Source organism: Athene noctua, chromosome 9, assembly GCF_965140245.1.
Source record: "Athene noctua chromosome 9, bAthNoc1.hap1.1, whole genome shotgun sequence".
NCBI classification, from domain to species: Eukaryota; Metazoa; Chordata; class Aves; order Strigiformes; family Strigidae; genus Athene; species Athene noctua.
In genome coordinates, this window is record NC_134045.1 from 11,301,497 (window position 1) to 11,314,023 (window position 12,527).

General features: G+C 39.7%; 1 protein-coding gene across 1 annotated transcript in view; it reads right to left on the reverse strand.

Moving 5' to 3' along the window:
- Positions 1 to 651: 651 nt before the first annotated feature.
- NKD1 (NKD inhibitor of Wnt signaling pathway 1) overlaps positions 652 to 12,527 on the reverse strand; it is a 110,012-nt gene continuing 98,136 nt past the window's right edge. Inside the window, exons 7-10 of the mRNA XM_074913299.1 lie at positions 9,073 to 9,220; positions 7,938 to 8,022; positions 2,930 to 3,060; positions 652 to 2,176 (exon numbers count right to left, since the gene is read on the reverse strand). Coding sequence (XP_074769400.1) covers positions 1,602 to 2,176; positions 2,930 to 3,060; positions 7,938 to 8,022; positions 9,073 to 9,220 — 939 coding nt within the window. The 3' untranslated portion in view covers positions 652 to 1,601. The remainder of the gene's footprint in view (positions 2,177 to 2,929; positions 3,061 to 7,937; positions 8,023 to 9,072; positions 9,221 to 12,527) is intronic.

The window sequence follows — 12,527 nt, forward strand, 5'->3', positions numbered from 1 at the left end:
TGTGGGATAGTTACATTTTATAATATATACTATAGACAAAATACCACAACATTTAAAATAATTAAAATCAAAAGCAAATATGTTTATAGAACAATAATGTGAGGAGTTCTCTAATGTTCCAAAAGCAACGTAGGTGTTTTTCAGTCACTTTCTACCTGCAAAATGGTGATCTGTACAAAACCCAGCTGAATGTATTATAAATCTGGGCCCCACAGAAAGTAAAACTTTGATGTACTGACCCTTTTTTTGCACTTTTCCAATTTGCTTTTGACCTTCAAATTTCTCAGCAGCCAGTAAGGTCTTGTGAGTATGGTCTCATTCTCCTTCATGGAATGGAAGCCCTTTAATAAGGAAAAAGTAGAAGAGGCCAGAATGATTGTGAATGGTATTTTTTTACATGTTGAATTGTCTCTAAAATGGGAAAAGCACAACTTGGTAGGTGCTGGGGAAATTTAAATTGGAGGCATCTATGAAAATGCCATGGCATATGTTTCTAAAAAGTCACTGTTGTGGAAAAAAAAATATTATAATGTTAATATTCAAACCACAGATTTCTAAAACACAACAAAATGTACCTGAGAGTGTGCATATTTATATATATATATTTATATTTATATTTTATATATATTTGCCAACATTTAAAGTGAGAAAGTATATTTTCCTCAATTCTTTCTCAAAACAAAGAACTGTGGATTTAAACAAAACAAAAACCCCAAACAACCCCTCTCCTTCTCAAACCCCCATGAATGATACTTACGGCCCAAGCACTAAAGTCTAGTGATGCTTTTGAAAACCCCATTTCACATCCTCCTCTTTTCAAACAGTTACCCCAAACAGAAGGGAGAGTAAGCAAGTGAAAAAACAAAAATAAAAGAAGTATATTTAAATATTACCCAGTATATAACAGACTGTACTGTGTCAGTGAAGAATCTCCAAGAAAATAAAAGTGTAAGTCGTACACATGTAGCTCTGTTGACAAGTATAGCTAATATCTTTTTGTAATTATAAGATAATCTGAAAGGATGTGAACACAAACAGGCTACATGAATGCAGTATATTAAAATTCCCCCCCTGTAGCACATTACAATCAATAAAAAGAAAATAAAATCTGAATAATACTAGAGGTAGCAGCTGTTTGTATTTTCCATTATTCTGAGTATCTCTGGAGTCCAACCCTTCGAACATTGCTCCCCTGATAAAAGGCTTGTGTGCGATCAGCCGACATACAGCAGAGTGGTAAGCTAGATGTCTGCAATAGTGTTTGAAGTATCTTTCCTACTACAATGGAAGTAGTACTTGTAAAGAAGTGCGTTGATGACCTGTATTAAATCACAGCTCAAAAAGCTATGGCTGTTTGCTGTTTTACAAGCCACTTTTTACAAAAAAATAAAATAAAATCCACAAGGTGTTTAAGCTATGTAGTTCCACAACATATAAATAGGGTAAGTTTCAAGAGTTCCATATAACCTCTAAAATATATGCTAGCTGAATATTAATGGAGTAACAATAATATTAATCATAATAATGCCTTAGTTCTGATATCACAAGAACGCATTTCCTTCATATGGGATGATTCTTGGAGGATGTTGGAGGGATCTCTTCTATGTCTGGTAGAAGTGATGGTAGTGGTGGTGGTGCTCGTGGTGGTGGTGGTGTTCATGTCTTTGTATCATTTGTCCAACTTGGCCTTCATATAAAATGACTGTGGGCAGGTCTCTCACATGTTCCTTTTCCACAACTGTCCCTGGAGACTGGAAGGTTTTGCACATTTGGTGATTCTCCTTTGCCCTCTGCTTATGCTTCTTGTGAACCTGTTGAGATTGCAAGGGGAGGTACGGAAGATTCTGGCCCACCCGTGCACTTGGGGAAGCCATTGGCATGGGCACCCCTTGAAAAGGTTTATTTCTGACTGCCCTTCCGGGATGCACAGGGGCAACATTTTTGCCCTGGGCCTTGGGAGACCTCACAAAGTGCTTGTTTGAGTCCTGGTTCCGGAGCCTCTGTTGGATTTCTGCAATCTTGGCATATGAACTTTCAGCCAGGTTGATGTGGCTTGTATCCACCACTTGAGATTTCCTATGGTGAGCGTGGAAGGTTTCGGGTTCATGAGAACGGGATCTAGTCTGATTCACAACTCTGCTTGGTGGGTCATGTTTTTGAGCTGCTGGAGGAGATCCTAGGAAATAACAAGCTGAGTTAGTCATCTAGAATTTCAAAGTTTTAATTAGTAGAACGCAGTTGGCAGGGATAGCATTATTGGCAGAGTGAATTTTTCCTAAGGAAGGGAATGCAATTATAGCTGTCTAGTTTAATTATATTTAATAATTCTGACTAGTAAACAATACACACAAATATACATACAGATCTATATGAGTGAGTGAGTGTGTGTGTGTGTGTGTGTATAAGTCTTTACATTACCTTCTCTTGGTCATCACCTATCTGAAATTCACCAAAATAACCCTGAGTGGAATAGTAAAATCTTGGCAGAGGTCAGGGAAAGGGAGGAAATCCAAGTCCCTTTAATTTGGGGACAGAAGCCAAAATTCAAGGTATGAACCCATATTCTCCTATTTTTGGGTCAGTAGTGAGTACAAAATACGTGCTGGTATCAGATTGAGAATGAGCTCCAACATCCAAAAATCAGTCCTCGCCTCACCCATAGACTAAACCTAATAATTTAGATGTAAAGATTGTTTCCTAGGCTCACCTCCAAGTTTAGCTACACAAACAAGTACTTCAAAGCAGGCTTGCAGCACATTAGCCACTCCGTCGTGATACCACCTTCACCAGTAATTACCTTGCAGTATTCACAGTCCTATTCCTTGCAGTAAGTCACTACAGACAAATCACACAGGTTCACAATTCACTGCCCCTGATGTGGAACATGCAACTGAAGACAAAAAGGTTGCAACATAAATTACCAAATTACCTGGCCCAAACTTTGATGTGTAGTTTTCTATTCCTGCAAGATCCAAATAGTGGTTTCTCCTTTCAATGTTCTCATCAACACAATGACGATAGCACCCACTTTGCTCTGGATTGTTTTCACTCTGGTGATATCTGTCAGCAGGAAGTAAAATTGCAGTTCAGCAGAGCTTCTTTAAAGTTGTTATCACCATCTGCAAACCAACAACTAATGGCCTCTTTGAAGTGACAAGAGTTGCTCACAAAGAAACAACAAATGCTTGAAATTCTGGGTGACCAGATTTGCAAAGTCAATAGGCCTGAACTGACTGTTCTTTCCCCTCATACAGATCAACCCCGAAGTTGCGAAGCAAAGGAGGCTTTCAAATTGCATCATGCATGTAAAAACAAATAAAAATGCTCCCAGGGTTTATTACATTCTGTCTTAGGGCCAAACCATTCAACTGATTCTCCAATTTGGACATGCCAAAGAAAACCTGCAGTTTGAGTCATAACTGTTCCCACTGCGTCATGAAGCACTGGGGTACACCTCGTGTCAGATAAACATTCATGTGTATCTGCTTCAGAAAGACAGGCAACAGCACAGGTGTAGTAACTAGAGAAGGCCTGATAAGAGAAGGTGTTGGTACGACACCCAGAGATAACCACTGCTTTCCAAAATACAATTCATAAGGTCAGATCAGCCGCTGGCTTCAGAATCTCAACTCCTTTTCCTGCTCAGCTTTGCAATTTTATTTATAGCAGAACTATTTCCTGAGAATAAATATCTGAAATACCATTCATTTATGAGGCAGAAAAAAATCAGGCAGAGGTTTACAGTATTGTAGCCCATAATGCCAAACAATTTAATTCAGTAATTTAAATGGATGTCTGCAGATATGAACAATATTTTTCAATATAACAAACAGGATAAGCAGAAAATTCTTAAGTCACTGCCTGTCATTCAGATAGTTCGGTTTCCAAGACCACAAGATAGGCTTTGCACTTTCTCTGTGCGACTGCACTGATGTCAAGCTAAGACCAGAATTTGGCCTTGGTATCCTACACCAGTTGCTAAATATGGGCTCAGTACTGTATGGTGCCCAGCAGTCCGCCTTTAGTCTATTAACACATTTCCAGGTTTCCAGAGGCTGCTGATTCCACTGAGCTTTGGCACAAACTCCTTTCCTGGTCTAGCGTAGTACTGTTCAGGGACATTACAGAACTGAGTCCCCCGTGTCTCTGTCAGACACAGGTCTATGGTTTCTTTGATAAAAGTCGCAAGACTTGACCTACCTGGAAGATCATTTTTGCTCTACTTTGATAGAGGTAGAGTCTCCTGAGTGGAGGAGAGTCTGCCTGGAAAGCAGGTAAGCTTTAAAGACTCTGAGTCAGCTTTGAACTCCAGAAGTGACATGGGGTACTGTCAAAAAAGAGGGAATGTCCAGATAGTCTTTATTTTTTGGATACATAGCCAAGTCGGTACCTTTCCTGCCTCAGACACACCTTGTTGTTACACTTTAGCAGGTCAACTTAAAAGATCTCTGGGGCTAGAACCTGGCTAACTGAAGTTGCCAGGCATGAATTGCTACGGAAACCACTGGGACTTCCACACATGTGCTGAAAACAATACACAGTAACCCAGAAAAAAACATCATTGGGTTTGATCCAACACAATTAAGCAACACTGTATACAGCACTGTCTGTTGAAAATGATGTTAACAGGGAACCAGTTTTTTTGTTACTGTAATAAATTCCATCTCTCATCAAGACAGTGAGGAAAAACCATGCCAGTACTGCCACAGCCCTGCATTCTCATAGCTTTCTTACATGCAGGATGACGTTCAACAATATTCATGCAAATATAAACAGTGAAGCAATTATATACTGATGAGAGACGTGCTCCACTGTCAAAGAGAACTTTGAGTACTTCTGAGAACTGAAATGTCAGGTACCGAGTTCCACAATGGTCTCCTGCATACACATGGGAAGACACAGGCATGCAGGCAAGCATCAACTATGCATCAAGCACAGCACGTAAAAATAGGCAGTGTTGTTAACTGGTCTTTGGTTTGGTTTGGTTTGGTTTAGGCTTTGATAAAAAAAGGCATCTGCTTAAGTGTTTGCAGAGCATATGAAAGCCCTTTCTAAAATTCCTATGCTGGAGTGTCATCCCGATGGTAGTAAGCACACAGAATATAGTAGGTAAGGGGAACAGAGCAGTGACAGTGTGCAGGGTAGGACATTTCCCAAAAGCTACACTTACTGATAATACACAGTTTAAGCCCATCATGAAGAAAGAATTTAAGCAGGAAAGAGAGAGTGAGAATGAGGGTAAAAGGAAGATGTTTTAGAGGCTGGTGTGCATCATATTTTCCCTGTTGCACTAAACAAAATACAATCTAGAATGGCATGAAGATACTCAATCTACAAAGCTGCCTGCCAGTGCTCTTCCACCATCCATCTTCTACCACACATGCCAGACAAGCTAGCTGTGAATCTGTCCACTTGATCTTGATATTTGTATTAGCCTTACAGGTGAAAACTCCTGCCTGTAGCTTCCAGCAGATGAAAAATCTAACCCATCTCCCACCTTCAGGATAAAAACATTTCTACCCATTTTATCTTGAATATTAATCACATCTCGCCTAGAATTCCCAAGTGACTGAATTTGCGAAATGTGTGCACTGCTCACAAGTCCTCATTCCTGCATTCTAAAGGGAAGCCTCTGCATTAATATAATGAGATTCTGATGTGAGCCTTGGAGAGCTTTCCTGAAGGTTTGCAATTTGGCCAGAGTGCACAAACATTTCTGCAACATACAGAGTGTGAACAGTTCCACATTTAATGAGATGCAACAAAAACTGTCAGATGCTGACAGTTGACTGATGCTGATCTACTCAGCTCAAGATACAGATTTGTTCTGTCTAAGAAGCCTGTAACCAAAGGGATAAGAAGGACAAATGCAGCAGAGCCAAGATTCTGCCCCAACATCGGATGCCTCTCTGACTGTGGATTTAAGTGCAAATGGCTGCTCTTCATGAAACCACTACATTTGCAAAATCAGGACTTTAAGGTGGATGGGAGGGAAACTTCAATCTGAAAGGCGATTTTTGCAATAGGTTATCAAACAAAACCAGTCCATTAAATTCACACATCTGCTAATAGGCAGAGGGAATCTGAACAGCACATCTAAGCCAGCAAGCAAAACCACAGAGTATTCTTTAGTTCACAGAAAATTTTGTAAGAGTTGTTAACAGAAGATTAGAAGTTATTTTAGTTTTCTTTTAATTTGAAATTTGACTGTACTGGGATTTACTCACTGAGATAACTCACTAGCAATTCTCCTCTATCCAAAAAAGGGAGGCACTGTGTTACTGTCATTTTTAATAAGACTGAATGCTCCTTCTCCTAATAAATTTATTATGTATTTGGACAAATATCCCTAAATCCAAGGAAAGCCAAAAGTGGATTGTTTTTTTAAATTTACAGCTGAAGAAACAAACGCAACTAATCATTCAATGTAAGCACTGTAGCATTTCAGCAAACACTTCCTCTGCCTTAGCATGAAACATAAAATCCGAAAACAGATCAAACCTATACATCAAGATGACCTGTTTGGAGCAACTGTCTACACTAAAATGCATCAAAATTATCTGCTTTTGATTTTTCTATCCATTAAAATACCAAATTCAGAAAAGAAGTAGCACACCTACATGTGACTGAGATACTAACACTTAGCTGTAAAAAAATTTAATACTTGAAAAATACATTGCAAATTATTATCACAAACTCTGAAGTTCAGTGCAGGTAATATCTATCAGGTAGGCAGAACTCATGATAACAGAATAGATATACATGATTACACATTTTCAGAGAAAAAAGGCTTGTTCTGGACTGGCATCCAAAATAATATTGTACATTCTGTTAGGGAAGAACTAAAAGCTTTTTTTTTTTCTAATTTGTAGATGGCTGCAAGTGTACCCACAGCTCTCCATAAAAGAAACCACTGTGCTTGTGCTTTATTGGAAATGGGTGCACTCTGAGTCACACAGGCTGGATTCTATTGAAAGACCTGAACAGACAGGTATTTTTTCAAGTGGTGAAATGCATTCTGAAACTTATGGGGGAAAAAAAGGTAGATTAAATTATCCCAATTTTCCTTCAAGATTACATTAAATAAACTGGTTCTAAACAAGCAGGCTAATTCCTACATGGACACTACCTAATAACTAGTTCCATAAGGGAGAAGTTGACCTAAAGCTGATATGGCAGTGGGGAAGCATGGTTTCTGGCAGGTGGGAGTCAGCAGAGATGGCCACTCTGCTAAGTCACTGTGAGGTAAGAAAGAGATTCATTTACTTCTCCTGCCAAATATATAAGCACGCTTTGTGAGTGGAGAGACCCCACAGTTGCTATAAGCCAGAACCACCTCAGCAGAAGAGAGAGAGCATGGAGCAGGCAGCATGCTGGCAGCTCTTGCTTGTTGCTTACTATGTAGACCACTTGCTGTAAAGCTGATTGTCTGCTGCTCTGCTGCAAGCTCCTTTCTTTCCTCCTTCTGCTGGGTACTGTACACCCAGTGCTAGCCCAAAGCTGCTTCTTTAGGAGGAAAGGTGCTAAGGAGAGGCAGGTCTGGTTATGACCTGGTGAACAAGATTGACTTAATACAGCTTGGAGCTAATCGAGTTGACCAGTAAAAAAGATGGTCTGGAAGGAGAACAAAGAAAGGCAAGAGCTGCCCTCGATGAAGATGTAAAGGTTTAGGACACTTGTAGCCAAAAGGCTGTGCTATAAATTCCACTAGTACGCACAATATTTTCAGATAGCATCTAAAAAGATACAGCATGTCCTCCAAAGAGCCAACAGAAAAAAAAATTGAGTACTGGGTGCTACAGATTTGTGCTTTTTTGGTTTTAATATACAAAGTGTCCACCCATGGAATCTGCTGATGGTTCCACAGTGAAATCAATGGTTGAGGCTTTCTCAGAGGAAGCCAGTGCCTGTCAGGAGACAGGGTTCTTTCCCCTTACCTGAGAGAAGCCCGCTGTTTCTTCTCAGAGCTTCTCACTTCTTCATTAGGCTTACTTTCAGCTCTATGCCTGGCACTCTGCAAATCTGCCAAGAGAAAATACATTATTTTCACCTTACTGTCCTTGCTGATCAGCATAACTAATGTGTTACGTTGCAAATACATTATTTCCTTGTTGGTAGATCAAGATGTAATGTATCTTTTCGTGTAATCTTCTTAAAAGTGCTTTTCTCTGCATGACAGAGTCTAGGCAGATGTAACCTTGACTGCAGGACATTAGTCAGGGCTAGCTGCAAGCCATGTGGCAGGTTAAATGGAGCCACATTCACACTGACATACTTGTCCCTCAGGAGGGCTCAACAGTTTGGAGCTCGATGCTGTATGAATGCATTACATAGCTCCCCAGCAGTGCAATTTGCTTATGTCAGCACTTGACTGAGTGGATGTATATATTAAAACTAAAGTAACAAGGCTGTCCTTTCGGATAAGGTGTCCACGTTTTCTACTGAAGTATTACTTTAAATACTTTTAAGTATTTTAATTTAGTACTACTTTACCTACTGAAGTAATTATGCTGATACAACTATTATTAGAGTGAATATAAGGTGAATAAGTCATCAGAGTATAAGCCATTTTATAACGGCAGACTCTGCCAGTACAGAAAACTGTGCCATTTTTATGCATAGATACATAAAGTTTGCTTATGCTTAACTGTGTATTCTTATCCAGCAGCAGTGATAGCTATGCACATGAAAAAAACATTTTATACCACTACACCTCTTTCCACACAAACTGAGTGCTGTAATATCAGCAGAGTTAAAGTGATACAAGTCAAAAAGGCCTTAAATCTGCCTTGCCGTACACAAAGACACAACATATACATATGGGTTATTGTGGCTTCCAAAAAGAAACAACCAATGAGGAGAGGGAACCCTAATTTGTTTAAGAGACACTGAAAGGAGGGTAGGCAATTTTGCAACCAAGATCATAAAGCAGGTTCATGGGGTTTAAAATACCCACATAATTATTTGCCTTTAAGTATATATTTATTTGAATTAGCAAAATACAAAGACGAGTTCGTAAGGGATTTTTGAAGGTTTTTGTACTTTTTCCAGTGGCTGATTGCACATCCTTACCAGTATGATTTAACAAGATACTCTTTTTCTTCTGGCTGCCATCTGGTGCCACAGTAAGTTTCACTCGCAGAGTTTTGCTGGAACTAGGAGAATGGTTTACTGATGCATCAACTACCTCATAGATGGTATGAAGCAAGCTGGTAATATCCTATAGTTGGATGGAAACACAAAAAGATACACTATTGTGAAAATGGTATGAAACCTACAGCTTTGATAATTATAACTATTTTGGACTTGGGACAATTAAATGCTGAAATATCCTCAGAAGTCATTGAATTTAAAAGAGTTGAAATTGCACAGAACCTTACAAGCTTCATCAAATGGCATAAGATTTATGAAATGGGGCAAGCCAGATCAAAACAATAATAGCCCACGGTATTCAGGTTTTCCAAACTGTGAATCAGCAAAATTGTGTTCTGTCTTTTCTTTGATTTCAACAGAACCCGGGGATGACCATTCACAGTGTGCTGAAAATTGAACTCACATGATCACAACAAATACAGCAGTTGAAGATAATCATGAATATTATAGTCTTAGTACTTCTTGGGGCTTTTTTCTTGGGATAGTTAAATGGCTGATTATATAGAGGAAAACCAGTAAGAGAAGTGGCAGAACTGTAGACCTCAGGTTCGGAAACAAATGATGTCTGAACGTCACTCTATCATATGCATTTTGGGGTCTAGCTTATCTTGCAAAATTCAAACCAGTTCTAAAATTACATTTTTGAACAGCAGAGATTATCCAGTCAGGCCTATTACAGAACATTCTTCACACATCTCTTCGAAGGCAATGGGTCATGAACAAATGCTTACATGTGTGGCTATACCAGAAAGAACACTAGCCAATTTTAATAAGCCAGTTGTTTCAAACAGGAAAAACACTGTTTAGCAGCTGGCGATGCTCAAAGGTCTCTTAGGTTCATCTAATCTAGCCAGGCTCAAATAGGGTACTACCTTAAGCTGCTGTCGTGGTTTAACCCCAGCCAGCAACTAAGCACCACACAGCCACCCACTCACTGCCCTGGTGGGATGGGAGGAGAATCAAAACTGTGTAAAACTGTGTTGAGACAAGAACAGTTTAATAATTGAAATAAAATATAACAATAATAATAGTAATGAAAAGGAATATAACAAAACCCAAGAAAAGACAAGTGATACACACTGCAGCTGCTCACCACCCACTGACCAGTGTTGAGCCAGTCCCCAAGCAGCAATCTGCCCCTCCTGGCCAACTCCCACTAGTTTATATACCGGGCATGATGTCATATGGTATGGAATATTCCTTTGGACAGTTTAGGTCAGCTGTCCTTGGTGTGTCCCCTCCCAGCTTCTTCTGCCCCTCCAGCCTTCTTGCTGGCAGGGCATGAGAAGCTGAAAAAACCCCTTCACTTAGTATAAACCCTACTTAGCAACAACTAAAAATATCTGTGTGTTATCAATGTTAGTCTCAGGCTAAATCCAAAACACAACACTATACCAGCTACTAAGAAGAAAATTAACTCTGTCCCAGCCAAAACCAGGACAAGTGCCAGGATGAAAAGGAAATCTCTTGGCTCACTGCTTTTCCTCAAAGGGATTTCACCCAAATTGATCTTGGACACCAACCTAAGGCCAAGGCATACTGATCATTCTAGGCTATAAAGATCCCACTCAATCTATATCTGAGAATTTCTCCATGTTGATCTTCCTATTCCTTGATCTATCCTAGTACCTAAACCCTTTCCAGATGCCCGCAAGCCCAAAGGAAATATTTGAATCATCTTTTGTTAAGTCTAACTGTTTCTGAGGATTAAGTCAGGTCTGTAAAAATTCAAAACCTCTACAATTTTTCCTCTTGCCAGAGGTCACACCCATAACAACAGCAGCATGAAGTTTCGTATGCCCTAATGGGTCCCAGCACTTTACTCGTCAATTTACCACATGGTTCTCTTTATCTGACCAGCTTTAAAGGTGACATAGAAATAATAATTGCTACTCACACAGAATTTCAGGAAATACTGACCTTATGGCCAGGAGAAATGATTTTACAGTACATGATTTTCCAGCTCAATATACAGACTGAATAACTAAATCCTAGAGGGTCCAGAGTTTGTCTGAACATGTAACCTCTCTTAACTTTTCCTGACTCAGTGGAATTTCTCCAGACTTGTGAGTTCATGACAACATATTCATAAAAAAAGAGCAGAATTTGAAGTCTCTCCTTTGTTTCCCCACTGATATATTTTTTCTATCATTACCACAAGAGTCTCTATACTGTTACTACCATGTCAGTAGCTGCTTTCCAGTCTCTTGACAAGAACCATGGTCTAAAGCTTGAATGAGGGAAAGACTGCTCAGTGACAATCTGGTGGACACCTCACAGCTCTTTAACACATCTCACTTCTCACACTTCCGTCCTAATTTGAAACCTAGCCAGACCTTTAAATAGACACAGCTGTATCTGAACAGCCAGCTTGAAGGGCTGGATTTTCATTTCACCTATGAGAAAAACCCAATCAAGCAAGAAGACAGACAAACAAAATATATCTGTTGTTTTATACGCCCTCCATAAATTATGTTCTAGGAGCATTACGCTATAATCCTACACCTCGATAAGCCAAATCTTCCCCTTCAGCAGAATATTTAAGCACCATTTATCCTTAACAGGGCTTTATACACTCAGCACTTTGGTGAATGGAGCCTTTCCCATACATTCCTTAACAAGCGTTGGTTAGCCAACATGGCATCTTTCCACATAAGGCTACTATCAAGAGGTTATTATCAACTCTTCATTCACAATAATCTGTCCCCCTTCCTTTTTTTCAGCTACGCTAGATGTTTGTACAAGCTGATCATCTAGTCTATTTTAAATTCAATAGGCAAAGACAAAAAGTCTTTACTCCCACTGTCCTTTTACATGATTGGTTTTTTTTGCCAGTGATGAGGTCTAACTTGCTAACTGGCATACAATCTGCCCCTTGGGTTCTGTGAGGGTCTTTCTCAACAAGCCGCTTGACTCAGCAGTTAAAAAAGTACTCCCAAATGCTGTCAAGGAAGGCCAGACGCAGCATTTGTATGACACATACTTGGCAAGTCAGAGATATGTGCGCACACATATCACGTCAGGACAACTTGCATCTCTCAGCCAAACAGGCCCAAATTAACCCAAATTAAAGTCCAGGCTCCAGGCAGTTTAAGAGGCTGCACAGAGGTATCAGTACACCTTGTGGCCTTATACTCTGCCGCCTTTGCATTTCATTACATGTTTAATACCCAGCCTCCTCCATGACAATCTGAACTGCTCTGCATTCTGGCACTGAATGAACATGGCCATCAGACCGGATATATACCAAGATCGAGGTCAGGGATATCCCTAAGTAACCACTTAATGCTTATGCTGATCTTCTGAATACTGACAACAACATTTTTATTATAGGATTCGTTTATTTGTGATCCTAATTTGTGGTGGGAATTCTA